The following is a 15,633-nucleotide window of genomic DNA, read 5'->3' as shown; positions in this document are numbered from 1 at the left end:
TGTGCTGATTTATCTCTCAATGTTGATCGTATGACTGGTTAATTTGTAGGGTAGCGGAGGGGTAATGACTTAATGTAGTTGATTCACATGCCACATGCTGCTGCAAAATAAACATGATCCAAAACTGACCTTTCATGGTGAATATAATGGAGAAATTTTACTGTATTCAGAATTGACCCTTTGACATCAACAACAATATAAATAAATAAAAAGTCAACTCATCATTGCAATCCAAGTCGCTTAAAGAACACTTGGTGCCTACTACAAAAAATAACAAAATCCTCTTTTATCTGCTCCACTCTCACTCACCTTCTCTCATTCTATAAACCTCTACCTTACCTTACCCACTTCATCATACGCAAATATACAACCACCCCTTTTGGTTCTTCGTATTTAAATTGTCAAACCTACAATGAAGGAATCGGAGGCATGCAACTGGTCACAAGGGTTCGAAGATGATCTTCTGAGAGAGCTTCTTTATGACGAATCCCCATATGTTTTGTCGCCTCAAGAAATCGCTGGTGATCCAGATAATTACTCGGTAAACAAATTGATATCAAGCATATACTCTGGGCCCACAATAACGGATATTGGAAAAGCATTAGTGGCTTCAAGTTATACAAATAATACTCCCGAGCTGTCGGCATTAACCAGGTTTTGTTCTTTGATAAATGATAATCCTTCATTTCTTTGTATTATAGAAAACCCATCAAATTTTTGTCCCAGTTGTTGTAAATATGTTTTCCTTTTACTTCATATTAATTGCAAAATATACAGGTGCATATATGTTAATATATGTATAACTATATGTATAGCTAGTTTGAGGTTTTTAATATAGTAGCTCATGCTTAACAAGTTACTATATATGTGTGCAGAATTTCAGATATGGAGAGAGGAGTGTCCAGGGTTGAGAACAAGTATGTACTGAAAGTAAAATGTAGTGGAAATGTAATGGCCGATGATGGTTATAAATGGAGAAAGTATGGTCAGAAGTCTATTAAGAACAGCTCTAACCCCAGGTAAGGATATGGTCAGAATTCTACTAAAACAACACACTATTATTATTATCAGGCATATAACATCATGCAATAATTAATTACCAATTTTTCTCATTTGCCTTATATATATACAATAGATTATTCAACTTTAATTTTTATGTTTTATGTCACTAAGCTATCCAAATTTGTCACATCCAAGTCATTCAGTCAAAATTTGATCGGTTTATTTGGTTAAGATGCTAGTATGACATTGATGTGACATACAGGTGACTACCATATGACATCTAGTACTATATCTCATCATTCTCATGAAAGTTCACGAAAAAAGGCATTGTTGATTTGTGGCAAAGACCTTAATAACGATGAAAGGAGTTGGTTAAACTTATAATTTCGAAAAGATAATCATATAATCATTTATTATAATAAAATAATATTTTGTTTATAAAGGTAACTAATTCTTTTTTGCTGTAACCAAAAAAAAATGGTTTTGTTTATAAAGGTAACTAATTACTCCCTAGTTGCTTATAAATATTAGAATAGAAATAATGCTATTTTTTAGATTAAATTTTAACTGGATAAACTATTAAATTGTTTTATTATAGCTCTTAGGTTGAAAATAATTGGTAGTCTAGTAATTGTTCTCTTGCTTTAAAAGAAGAGGTCTATGGTTTAAGTTAGTAAGAAGGGCAGTACAATTATGGAATCCCTATAATTAATCCTTATTATTCTATTGAGTGCTATTTCATTGCTTTAATCCTTATTACTTTAATGATTTCAAAAAACATGTAATTAAACGGTATCATTAATATTGTAATATTTAAATGACATTTTGTTCAACCATTATATCTATTGATAAACAAATACGATTTTATGAATACAGGAGCTATTATAAATGCACCAACCCACGTTGCGGTGCAAAAAAGCAAGTTGAGCGATCGAATGATGACCCTGATACATTAATCATCACTTATGAAGGACTTCACCTTCACTACATGTACCCATTTTTCATGTTTGGACAATCAGATAATCCTGACCCACCTACTAAGAAGTTTAGAACGCTCAATTTTGAGCAAGATGCACATCAAAACTATCAACAACCAACCAAGGACATGGATGAAAACACAAGACATTTTTGTCTTGATCACCAACCACCAACCATGATAAAAGATTTTCAAGAAGAATCAATTGATCAAGAAGTAGCAATATGTTCACAAGGACTGCTTGAGGACATGGTGCCATTAGTCATCCGGAATCCTATGATTTACACAACAAATTCATCGACATCTTGTTCTTCCTCTTCCTCTCATCCTTCTCCACCGGCTTCCCCTTCGTTTTCATGGTCCCCTAAATACTGATGCTACAACATAGTGTGTAATAGATAATATATGACATGTATGCAATAACCGAAGTTGTCATTTAAAAGTGTTAAGTGCCTTTATTTTCCATATAAATATAATAATGATTTTGATCGTATAAACTAATAATTTATACATAACATCTGTTTTGTTTTATTTTGTGTTGTTTTTGGTTTGTTTATTTGTTTTATTTTATTTTATTTTATTTATTATTTTTACTTTTTGTGAAAGTTGGTAAGTTGCTTTTATCAAGAGCAAATTACATATTTTCAGCATATGCATTAAAGGTTTTTTTGGATTTGATTTAATTTAGAGTAAATTGCACATTTGTTCCTCTTGTTTGCCCCCATTCAACCAATGTTGTAAAAAGCGATATGGGCGGTTTAGGTGGCCATTTATTGTCTACGATTAATATTAGTCGGTAGAGTTAGCAGAGTCGGTCCTGAGAGGCTATAAGCATTCCTAGGTGGCCCTAGGTGTTCTAGACGGTAAAAACGTCAAACAGTCAAAATTTAAAAAAAAAATCTCAAATTAATTAAAATTTATGATATGGGTGATTAAATTATGATGATAGATGAGTAAAACTGTTACAAAGATCTCCAATTAGGCTTAAATTATAATATACGATGAATTAAATATTTAGACGACTAAATATGTCAAGATTATTTAATTTTTAAAAAATAAATTCTATTACAATTAAGGGTTTCCGCCTAGGCATTAATAAATCCCCCTTTGGACTGATTAGTCACTTAACCCTAGTCGACCGTCCAACCATCGTCTACGACTTTTGTGTCACAACTGGAAAGTTTTGGAACCAACAAGGTCTAAACCCTAACCAAGCATAAGTGAATTCACAACATAACCTGATGCCCTAGAACATTAAAAGCCTTGAAGAGCATGTTTTATATAAGTTATTATATACTTAAACTTTGAAAACCATATCGTAAATAAACCCCTTTGAAAGTAAACAAGTTTAATAAAACGAGGCTAGTCAAAATGTGGGAATAGAAATCATGAAGTGTGAACTTTGTTTATTAGTATCTAGATTTAGTACCCTACCCACTCTAGAACACCCAATACCGAAAACACACCCTAGGATGAACCTAGAACAAAAATCCCAATGCATAGAAAGCACCTTGGCTGAAAACTACTTTAATGGTTCATATTTGGTCGTAAACACCCCTTTGTGGACCATACTTAGCCGTGAACCCATCCTAGAGCCATTAGGACCAAAATCCCCAAGGGATGGGGTGATTTCGGTCACAATAAAGTGTTCCCAAGAAGGTTTACGGTCTTGAGGAAGAAATAGACAAAAATGGTTGACTCTAGGACTTGATATCCCACCTATTTCCAATGTAGTCCCAGTAAACCACGCATTATCCAACAAATATCCATACTATAACCTCCGGATCTCCAAGCACATATCCCATCTTTCCTTTCATCCTTTACTTCGGCAGTAAACAAATACAAATCCCCACCAATTCTCTCATTCCCCAACTTCCTTTATTTTCTCTCTAATTATCCTCTCAAGAACAAGAGCAAGGTTTTGCTAAAGGCTTAACTCTTCAAGTTTCCTTAGATTTTTAGTAAGTATTTTCATAATCCCCTAGTATTTATATCTGATTATATGTTAGTCCCACAATTTTTACACACATAATTGTTTGCTGATATAGTTAGGATAGTAATCATTTTTAGAAGTTCATCCACTCCAACCAAGTACCAAGCTCGAAATCTTGTTCTACTTATTCCAAATCATCCACCAAACCAAACCAAGTTGAGTTCATACCCCCATATTTTCAAGCTTTTTCATGTTTTAGGGGAGGGGGAATACAAGTAAAACTTTGTTTATACCACAAATATTTACATGTTTTCATCTTATGTTAAAGATAAAATATTATTTACTTAAGTTATGATTTTTACTGGTTTTTAGTATAAATATTTGTGATTTAAATATAGCTAAAACAATTATAATCTATGTTATAAAATCATAAGAAAAGTTATGATTTGTAAAACTACATGACTTTTGGGAACTTTTATTACAAGATAGCTTTACTAGTAAAATTTGGTATAATATAGTCATTTACTAATCTAGTGGGTTTTAATACCAAAATACTATGTTCTGATTTCATATTTTCATGTTGGAATACACCTTTAGATTTATATAAAAGATCATATAAATAGTTTCAAACCAACAAGATAAACTATAATAGGTATAGTTTGGGGAACATTCACGTTATTTTACTCGTTTGGGTCAAAGGAATGATTATATAAAAAAAATGTGATTGTATTATACATTGTAAATAATATAAAAGGATAATACATGCGATAACAAGGAAAATATAACTACCACACACTTTATGTAAACTAGTTAATATAGGATTGTGAGTCACTTCTTCGTTGTACCAAACATGGTACCAAAATCTTGAATTATAACTAAAGTCTCCTAGAGGGAGACCGTGAGTTTCTGTATAGATCTATACAGTACTGACAATCCTGCTCCTAAGTTGCTTGCAATAGTTAGGCCGCCAGGCCTGAGGTGACAAATGTCATAATTTTCTGACGCCTGAAGAACGTCGTACATGTCATTAGTCATATTAGTATGGTTATAATGAACTCTCACAATAAGCATTAACTAATTATTTACGTAATGTTGTATGCTCAAACAGTCTTAAAGGGGTATTAACTCTGTGATTACTTAGCATATACATCAGGGTTATATAAATGATCATAGAAGGGTATTAACTTCACATCTAGTTTACACTGCACACACGTCTTCATCTAGTTTTACTTATGAATAAAACTATATATCATTAAATTAAGTATGGTAGTTATACTTGTACTTTTCGTCTTAGAATGTTTATGACTACAATTCGGTTTTATGGAAAATATAGGATTTTCCAGGAAAATATAGGATTTTCTAGGAAAATATAGGATTTTCTAGGATAAACATCATTATTTTACAAGCAAGCAGTTTACAATTCAACTTTCTAGAAACAAATACGATTACTTACTCTTCGGTTAGGACCACTATTGTTGATTCTATGATTTCTTAGTTTATACATCAGGGTTATATATAAATAATATCCGATAGGCAGTGGAATGTGTGATTTCCGTCTTACTTCCTATTCCTTGTTTGGTTGTGGGCTTAGGGCAGAATCACACAATCAACTGTCCGTTTGATGTTTGTTTACATATAACTAGAATACACTAAGGAACCATAGTAGGAACTAATATGGGTCACATTGCTTATATAAATTCAAAGCGTCATATTTTATTCTTTAAGCATAAGAAACATATATATTTTGGTCTTAAGGCCTAAGACACATTCCATTTTACTAAGAAAATATAGGATCTTCTGAAGGAACACATAAACATTTTCAAGGAACAAGAACTTATTTTCTAAAAAAAATGCTTATGAACTTACCAACTTAAATGTTGATACACTTTCTAAATCACTTGTATTCTCAGGAAACTAGTAGACAGGTACGCGCATAGGTTCGAGAAGATGGAGCATAGTAACTTCAAGTCTTTGGTTTGCTATTTACTTTTGGAGTCAATCATATGTGAAATGAATACAATGTAAACTCTATATTATTAATACAATGGTTGTTGTTGCTTTGATTACGATTATACAATTATTGTGATACTGTACATGACGTCCTCCGCCCCCGAACGTTTTCGCTGTTCCGGTTTGGGGGTATGACAGATTGGTATCATAGCATTGTTTATAGTGAACTACTATATCAAACTATACAAGATATACAACTATAAATACAATGGGACTAAAACACTCTAACTGGAAGTATACTTTAAAAATATAAGTATTTTATAAAAGTATACATACTAGAACAATGTCATAATAAGAACAAAAAAAACTATTTAAATGTTGGACACTACAGTCAAATCTGGACAGTTATGTAATCATATCTGAGATAAATATAGCCTGATCAACTATATTTATTTGAGATACGACCAACATGTGTTTGGGAATGGTAGTGGTGTTGCAACAAGTCAAAAACTTACCAACTCCACATGTAAAGGAACATTAGAATAAAACATATAATTAAAATACTATAGGAGTATTTTAGGTGCTATAAATTATAACTTATGTGAAAACTAGAAGACCCTTACTAGTAAGTATATTATTATGGAGTGTATACTCCCATGGTTATATATAATTAAGATTTTATAGACTTAGAATTTGTGATCTTCGCTCTACTTCTTGTTCCTTGTTTAGTTAGAGTAGGATCACTTATTTGAAGGTCTACTTAATCTTGGTTATATATAATCTGTATACACTATGTGATTATAGGAGGACCCGGTAAGGATCAACATAAAAATTTTAATAGAGATACTTTTATTAATATCATAGATTCTTTAGGAATTCATATTCTCGCATGAACAACATAGGTAGATTTAGCCACTCCACTACAACAATTAGCAAAAGAGTTGATGAAGAAGCAGAAGGGGGTTCGTGGGGAGGATTTCGAGAAGGAATCAGACGAAGAGTAAGGAGCTAGAGAAATCATTAAGGAACCTTACCCTAACAAGAGCCGACATAAGAGGCTCGCTCCAACATCCGAAGTCGGTCTCTCCATTATGAAGTAATGGAGATCAGTGACAAAACTCGAAACATGAGGGAGAAAAGATTCAACATTGTTAGGCGTGTCAAACCCAACAAATAATAAGGGTACAATAGACTCCAAATACACTGCTTTAATGCACTAAAAAGTAGTACAAGGCAAGCAGGGTCGAACCACAGAGACACGGGACAAAAGTCTATACCTTTTTGCACAAGGTACTTTGGTCACAAAGGGGGGTTTTGTTTGCAAAAGTAAATAACTAAATAACAATCTACTTTAAAAGCATGCACAAATTGAAATAGATTTGTAAACAAATTGATTGAACGGTTCTAGTTCTAGTTCTCAATGTTGTTGTTCAACTTGATTATGACTTGATGTAATTCAAGATTGCTATTCTATGTTGGTACTGAAAGATATTAACACGCTCTAATAACTCTCGCTTGCCAAATTATCTAACCAAAACACGCTCTTTGATTAGACCTAGCTTTACTAATTCAACCTAAACACGCTCTTAGATTGTATTGAAAAACCGCATTAAGTTTTGTACAAGCTTCCCAACAATGTTCATTTCTTCTCATACGCTCAGAAGTGTGAAAACATGTGATATATGTTTTACAATAAGAAAACTTATTGCTTGTTACCAATTATTAACTCAATAGAACGATTAGGTGCCCTAAAAGTTAATTAACTGCACAAAAATTCAATTCATGAAAGTGGCCAATCAAACACAAATCAAATTCAAGGATTCTAGTTTAAACAAAAACATAATCACTAGAATAGAATCACAAATTAAACATCAAATCATATGCTTCAAGTCAAGCAATCAACATGTTTTGAACAAGAACTAGAAACTAGGGTTTCTTAGCCACACATGGCTAAGAACAAATCAAACAAGAATAAGATGGAATTGGAATGTTTAATCCTTACAAAAGTGAAATCCAAATGTTTGCAATGATTAAGTCTTCTCAAAAGCTCCAAGAATTCTCCCAAAATTGCCCTGGATCGCCAGAAACTACTCCCAAAACCGTTCTCTCTTCAAAATGACGTCTCCTGCTCTTTTATTAAAGTTCATGTGACATGCCATGAGGCCATGCGTTTTTAGCATGGCCATGCCTTTTGCCCATGTGTTTTTTTTGGCATGGCCATTTGTCTTGACCATGTGTTTTTTGGCATGGCCCATGCTTTTTGCTAAAATTCCAAAGAGTCTTCATTGTTGGCTCCATCTTCATGTTTTCTGCCATGGAATGACCGGTTCATCTTCTCTTCATGTTCCAAAGCTCTACGCTCCAAGCATCCAAGCATCCATGCATCCAAGCTCCACGTTCCATGCTCCATAATGCCTGCAAAATAAATCAAAAATAGTGAAGTACCAGGCATTCTTAATGAAATATATAATTGCCCTAATAATCAACTAAATGCAAGAATTATGAGGTGGAATGCTATAAAAAGACGGAAATAATCATGCAAAATAGGTGCATAAAATGCACCTATCAAACCTCCCCAAGCTTAGACCTTTCTTGTCCTCAAGAAAGAACAAAATTGAGAATTGACCTAGAGAAGACGATAGGCGACTAAAAAGAAACTAAGATGAAAAGAATGGAAGGAACGAAAATGACTAAATGGAATTAAGAATGCATGCATGCAATAAAAGAAGAACTAAAGAAAATAACATATGTACAAAAAGATTTTTTTTTCTCAAACATTAATGCAATGAACAAAACAAACGAACATATTCAATCCAATTAACCTCATTATGTTATAGTCGAAGGTGTACCTGTCGGGCCTTGAGATAACTTGACATTAACCCCACAAAGATATATAACAAGTAAAACAAGGTTTTTTAGCCATTCCCTAACGCAACTCAACAAAATCAAAAGCTACAACACTTGTTCATTTTTACAGGTATTGGGTTAGCACATGGAACAAATTATGGTCTTACTCTCGTGAAAACATGTGATGCAAAATATGCTCATTTTCATTTTTCAAATCATGACAATGACCGACTCCAGCTATTTGTTGACTGACAACAATCTTTTTCTAAAAAATATTTTCTAAAAATTCCCTAATATTTATCCAGATTGGTTACATGTTTCAAACCACTTACACCAGTCAAAGTAGTTTACAGTCAGTCCCAATGTTTACAACCAAACATTTTTCAAACATATTATTCAATTAAACTATAAGCATAAATATATACAAACTATCTAATTATATTTTTCTGCAAATAAAGCTCATGGCTTCCTTTGAAATCCGTGTAACGGGCTTCCAACCAACACATCCAAATCAGATGACCTTAGTGTGCTAGATTTAAAAAGATCCATCGGGTTTACTTGCCCGAACCTCAAAGGCCACAGATTAGCTTTATTTGTTATTATTAAGTTCATGACTTTCTATGGAACCCGTGTACCGAACTTTCAACCCAATCAATCCCAAACAATTTTGCTTTAGGCAATTAGGTGTAAAACACCCCTCGGAGTTTACTTGTTCGAATCCCAAAGGTCACAGATTAACTTAATAATATTTTTATTTATTTATTTATTTAATTTTTTTATTATTTTTTTTTATTTTTTTTTATTTTTTTTTATTTTTTTAGGAGGACTGATGTAAACGCGCAAAGACCCGTAAGTATAGTCGGAAACAATGTCCCCAAGTAGGGTATTTAAAAGGGAATAGGTAGAAAAGACTTTTTAGAGCGCTGGAGAATTCGAGTCACTGAAATTTTATATTCATTTTATGACTCTTTGAAATTGGAGTTTGGATATGAATGAGCAATAACTCATAAGACCGGTCGTGTGTTCCAAGGGCTAAACTAGATATGTCTTCATTATTCGGTGTTGATAACCTTATCATTTTTTGTTTTGCACGAGTAGCTTTGGGAGACGTGTTCGTGTGAAATTAGGTTGCTTCAAGATTTTTAATGAAAAATGAACAAGTTCTAATCTCAAGCCACGACTAATTTACCACTTCAACTTATTCAAGAGGATTAGGTTTCTTTAGATTGATTTTTTTTAATGCTTTTAATTGAATGCATGAAAAGAAAATAAAAATAAGAAAAGCAATTTTTTTTACATGCATGTTGAAACTAAAACCTAATGTACAAAGACCCCTCCCCAAGCTTAAGATTTAGCATCGTCCTCGATGCTCGGAGAGGGTAGGGCAATCTACTAGCCGCGAGGGGCCCAACGCTGCATGAACTGCATGGCTTGCTGTACCGTTTGTGTCAATTGTTGAACGTCAGTGCGAATATCAGCAACAGCTTGATCAAGGTGATCAAAACGCCTCATGTATATGTCGTGGTACTGAGTCGCCTACCTGGTGTAGAAATGACGTGCAGTCTCTACTGGGGCAACAGAAGTGGACCCCCTCGCAGTGGGAGCAATAGGGATGTCGTCTTCATGGTCGACGACTGGCCGCTCAGGAGCTCTCGGGATGGACGCGGGGGCGTGTGGGGTGGAATTTGCAGAAGTGTTCTTTGGTAGACACCACCGAGTCTGAGTGATGTCCTGCTGGAGTTGGAGAGAGCTGAAATCCCCAGCAGGAACTCGGAAGTGTGGCTCACCTTGCACCAACCATGTGATACTACCATCACCTTCTTGACGGAAGAAAGATGAGGCTACAAGGACATTTGAGGTGATGGTATTAGTGCCTTGTGTGATTTTCTCGAGGCCCGGGCGCTTGCTCTCAAAAAGCTCGGCACAAGTAAGGCGGGTGGCAAGATAGGAGATAATCCCGCCACAATGAATAGGGCCCGAATCGCTAGTGGAGACCTTAAGGAGTTTGGAAGCAAGGAAGGCGCCAAAATGAGGTCTCTTCAAGCCGGTGACCATGCACCAAAGAATTTCTAACTCCATTTTACCGGCTCTGCTAACGTCTTCTTGGGGGAAGACAAGGTTAGCAATAATTCGGAGAGCCACCCTTAAGACTGGATGGATGACATGAGATGCTTTGGCGGATCGAGCCTCATACACATCAAGTCCCGTGATTTCCTTCCAAAAGGCTTTGGCTTGGGCTTTTAAAAGATTATTCTTCTCTCGCATGTAGCCTAATTTAGGACCATATGTATTGAATTTAGAAATCCCAACAAACCCACTAAGATCGTCTAGACTCAGTTTAAATTGCAAACACATGAGACGAAAAGAGAGACATTTGGCATTGTCATTGAATTCCAAAGATTGTAAGAATTCAATGGTTGTGTTTTTATATGATTCCATTGGTGCCAAAGTGAGAAGTCTCTCCCAGCCGATGTTGCTAAACAATCTATGGACGCCATCATAAACTCCTAGTTCTTGGAGAGTGGGAATATCTACAAACCGTTGTTGAGAATATTCGCGGTCCTTGAGGTGAAGGAATCGCTCACGCTGCTCAAGAGAGTTGTGAATGAGGGTGGTGACACCATATTTGGATTCCCATTGTTCTTTTGGTTGTGGGTTTTTTCGTTTTGGCATGATGACAAACCGGATTTATGACAAACGAGTGGTGCCTAAAGATGATAACACAACTAGACAAGCACGAATGAACAATTATATGAAGCACAAGAACGGATTCACAATTATTCCAACCAAACAATTTTAAATTCAAAGCGTAAAACTTGAGATATGGAAGGAATTTACCGTTTAAACGCTTGGATTTGAGGTGTTGGCTTGTATTATTCACTTCATCTTCAACCTCAAGAAGGCTTGGACTCTTCAATGGTGGAATGTCTAGTTGGAGATGAAATCTTCTAATCTTCCTTCCAAAAGCACCTCCCCAAGCTTGGTCTTGAACCCTATACAAGAATTTTTGAAACCCGATACAAGAATTAATTCAAATTATACAAATCAAGAACTAGGGTTTATAGGGTTTATGAAGGAAAATTCGATCTTTTACCCACTAATTGAAGAAATCGATCTTGATAATGAAGATCATGAAGTTAGGAATTGATAGTAACATACCTTGGTGGCTTAATCTTGGATTAATTGAAGAAGAAAATCGAAAAATTGATTCCGATTTTGAAGAGTTCTCGGTTAGATGTAAGGAGGGGGGGAGACGAACGCACGATTGCGAGACCAGTGCTCGATCGAGGCTTCTGTTTGGATTCGTCCGTGAGTCCTAGTCGTGCGCTTTTCTAAAGGATTTCAGGGACTGTGCGTTTTTTTGTAGGATCGATCAACTCGGGCTGTAGGCCGTGAGTTTTAATCTTGGCTGTGCCCTTTTTTTCTGCTATGGAACGCATGGTCTGCCCAGCCATGCGTTTTTCCTTTCAATCCCGTGAAAACTTTTTTGTTTTTTTTAAAACCTCGATGGCATGGCACGGGTAAAAAAATTGACCATGCGATTTTGGAGTAGCCCATGCGATTTTATGTGACACCATGCGTTTTCTTTCTGTAAACCCCCCGAATCATTTTTTTTTTCAAAACCAAATTTCTTTGAGCATTACACAGGAAAATTAATTGTGCGGGACCGTCGAAAAGACGTAAAAATTTGCAACACGGATGAAATAAATCAAAATAAAGAAAATAGAAAGAAATACTCCCGAGTTGCCTCTCGGTTAGCCGCCCTTGGTTCAAGTCTTTGGCTCGACTTTGCCCTTTAGATTCACTCAATGTAGTCCGGGAGTTCCAAGCTATCAACCTCCATATCTTTCTCTTGGAAACCTTCATAGAAAACCTTTAACCTATGGCCATTAACTTTGAACACTTTTCCAGTTTTGTTACTCTTAATCTCAACTGCACCATGATCAAATACATTAGTAACAATGAACGGTCCAAACCACCGGAACCGTAACTTACCAGAAAACCATTTAAGTCGAGAGTCATAGAGTAATACCTTTTGACCAATCTCAAAGGTCTTACGAGAGAGGTACTTATCATGGAATGCTTTGGTCTTGTCTTTGTAGATGCGTGAACTCTCGAATGCTTCATTTCTTATCTCCTCCAACTCTTGGATCTCTAACTTTCGTTGAACGCCCGCTTCATCCATCTTCATTTTTAGCTTTTTGACAGCCCAGAAAGCTTTGTGTTCCAGTTCAACAGGGAGGTGGCAAGCTTTGCCAAACACAAGTCTATAAGGTGGCATCCCAATTGGAGTTTTATATGCAGTTCGGTATGCCCAAAGTGCATCTTCTAATCTCAAACTCCAATCTTTGCGGTTTGTGTTCACTGTTTTCTCAAGTATGGACTTGATTTCTCGGTTTGACACTTCAGCTTGTCCATTTATTTGCGGGTGATAAGCTGTGGACACCCGATGTTGGACTCCATACTTCTTGAGAACTGATCCAAGAGTTTTGTTGCAGAAGTGTGTGCCCCTGTCACTGATCAAGGCTTTTGGAGTTCCAAACCTACATAAAATGTTAGCCTTGACAAAATCTACAACAACTTTTGCATCATCAGTTCTTGTTGCCTTTGCTTCTACCCATTTAGAAACATAGTCAACAGCCAAAAGGATGTATAAATTCCCAAAGGATGAAGGAAAAGGACCCATAAAGTCAATACCCCATATATCAAATATTTCACAAACCAAGATGGGGGTCAAGGGCATTTGGTTTCGGGAACTCAAAGAACCGGTCATTTGACATCTCTCACAACTTTTACAAAAAGTGTAAGAGTCATGAAAAAGTCGGGGCCAATAAAATCCACAGTCTAAAATTTTTCTGGCAGTTCTTTGAGGACCAAAATGCCCTCCACAAGCATAACTATGACAAAAGTTGAGAATAGATTGTACCTCATGTTCTTCAACACATCTTCTTATTACCTGATTTGCACAATGTTTCCAAAGGTACGGTTCATCCCAAATGTACCTTCTCGCCTCTTTTTTGATCTTATCTCTCTGTGACCTCGTGAGCTCGAGTGGGAACTTTCCCGTGACCATGAAGTTGCATATATCCGCATACCAAGGTGGTCTTTGGATAGCAAACAAATGCTCGTCCGGGAATGTGTCATGGATGGGAATCGCATCTTCGGGTTGAACTATTCGGCTCAAATGATCGGCGACTAGGTTCTCTTTCCCGCTCTTATCTTTGATCTCAATATCGAACTCTTGCAAAAGCAGCATCCACCGTATTAACCTCGGCTTCGAATCTTTCTTGGTAAGTAAGTGCTTTATGGCTGCATGGTCCGAGTATATGATCACTTTAGTTCCAAGGAGGTATTGCCGAAACTTCTCCAGTGCAAAAACAGTAGCGAGCAACTCTTTTTCTGTTGTGGTGTAGTTGCATTGTGCACTGTCAAGGGTCTTTGATGCATAGTAGATGACATGGTGTGCTCGACCCACCTTTTGACCCAATACTGCCCCTACAGCTGTGTTGCTCGCGTCACACATGATCTCAAACGGGAGATCCCAATTAGGTGGTTGGATGATTGGAGCAGAGGTGAGTAAATCCTTCAAACGATCGAAGGCATCCTTGCATGGCTGAGTGAACTCAAATTCAGCATCTTTTTGGAGTAGTTGACGCATCGGCACTGTAATCTTTGAAAAATCTTTAATGAGCCGCCGATAGAAACCTGGATGGCCAAGAAACGAATGAACTTCCCGAACATTTGTCGGGTAAGGAAGACTTTTGATAACATCTATCTTGGCTTTGTCAACTTCCAAGCCTTTTCGGGACACAATATGACCTAGAATCAATCCTTTGTCCACCATGAAATGGCATTTTTCATAGTTAAGCACAAGATCTGTGTCAATGCACCTTTGCAAAATTTTTGTTAGATTGCTCAAACATTCATCAAAGGAGTTTCCATAGACTGTGAAGTCATCCATGAAAACTTCAATGACGTTTTCAACATATTCAGAAAAAATGCTCATCATGAATCTCTGAAATGTTGCGGGTGCTTTGCATAGACCAAAAGGCATACGCCTATAAGCAAATGTGCCAAAGGGACAAGTGAAGGTGGTTTTCTCTTGGTCTTCCGGGGCTACCGGAATTTGATGAAAACCCAAGAAACCATCCAAGCAATAGTAATGAGATTTATCCGCCAATCTCTCTAGCATTTGGTCAATAAATGGCAAAGGAAAATGGTCTTTTCTCATTGAGGCATTCAACTTTCTATAGTCAATACAAACCCTCCACCCGTTTTGCACACGGGTTGGCACCAAATCTCCCTCAGAATTCTTGAAAACTGTGACCCTTGCTTTTTTCGGGACTACCTGAACAGGGCTCACCCATTTACTATCTGAGATAGGGTAAATCATACCTGCATCCAAAAGCTTCATGATTTCTTTCTTTACCACCTCCATCATGGGTGGATTCAGTCTTCTCTGTGCCTCTCGGGTTGGTTTGAAGTCCTCCTCCATGAGGATCTTATGCATGCACAAGGAAGGGCTCAACCCTTTTATGTCAGCAATTGTCCACCCAATAGCTTTCTTATACTTTTTCAGCAAAGTCACCAACTCATCTTCTTCTACCATGGACAACTTGTTGGAGATAATGACAGGCGAAGTCTTCTCTTCCCCAAGGTACGCATACTTCAAATGATCTGGAAGAGTCTTCAATTCTAGCTTAGGTGCCTGTACAACGGAAGGAAGAAGTTTTGTGTCAGAAATGGGCAATTTCACATTGCTATTATCATACCTTATTTTCTTCTTTTCTTCCATGCTCTCCACAATTTCCAGCAACTCTTCATCTAACTTGAAATTTTCTGCAATCTCTTTGACTGACTTGCTATCAAAATTCCTGCTCAAAACTAACTCCAACAAATCATGGTTAGTCAACTCAAAACACTT

At 36.3% G+C, this 15,633-nt stretch overlaps 1 protein-coding gene across 1 annotated transcript; it reads left to right on the top strand.

The window, feature by feature from the left end:
* Positions 1–249: 249 nt before the first annotated feature.
* Positions 250–2,483, top strand: LOC111911172 (probable WRKY transcription factor 49). Its single transcript, XM_023906957.3, has 3 exons — positions 250–654; positions 876–1,019; positions 1,879–2,483. Exons 1-3 carry the CDS (start codon positions 413–415, stop codon positions 2,351–2,353), a joined length of 861 nt encoding a protein of 286 aa, XP_023762725.1. The 5' UTR covers positions 250–412; the 3' UTR covers positions 2,354–2,483.
* The last annotated feature ends 13,150 nt before the right edge of the window (positions 2,484–15,633 follow it).

This window comes from Lactuca sativa, chromosome 9 (assembly GCF_002870075.4).
Source record: "Lactuca sativa cultivar Salinas chromosome 9, Lsat_Salinas_v11, whole genome shotgun sequence".
Classification (NCBI taxonomy): Eukaryota; Viridiplantae; Streptophyta; class Magnoliopsida; order Asterales; family Asteraceae; genus Lactuca; species Lactuca sativa.
The sequence above is the reverse complement of the archived record's forward strand: the minus strand, read 5'-3'. Positions and strand labels throughout refer to the sequence as shown.

What these genes read in the sequence shown, in the direction of transcription:
- LOC111911172 (XM_023906957.3), top strand. Translation starts at nt 413, where the DNA reads ATGAAGGAATCGGAGGCATGCAACTGGTCACAAGGGTTCGAAGATGAT. An exon ending in GAGCTGTCGGCATTAACCAG is followed by an intron (nt 655 to 875) that starts GTTTTGTTCTTT and finishes ATATGTGTGCAG; the next exon opens with AATTTCAGATATGGAGAGAG. An exon ending in AAGAACAGCTCTAACCCCAG is followed by an intron (nt 1,020 to 1,878) that starts GTAAGGATATGG and finishes TTATGAATACAG; the next exon opens with GAGCTATTATAAATGCACCA.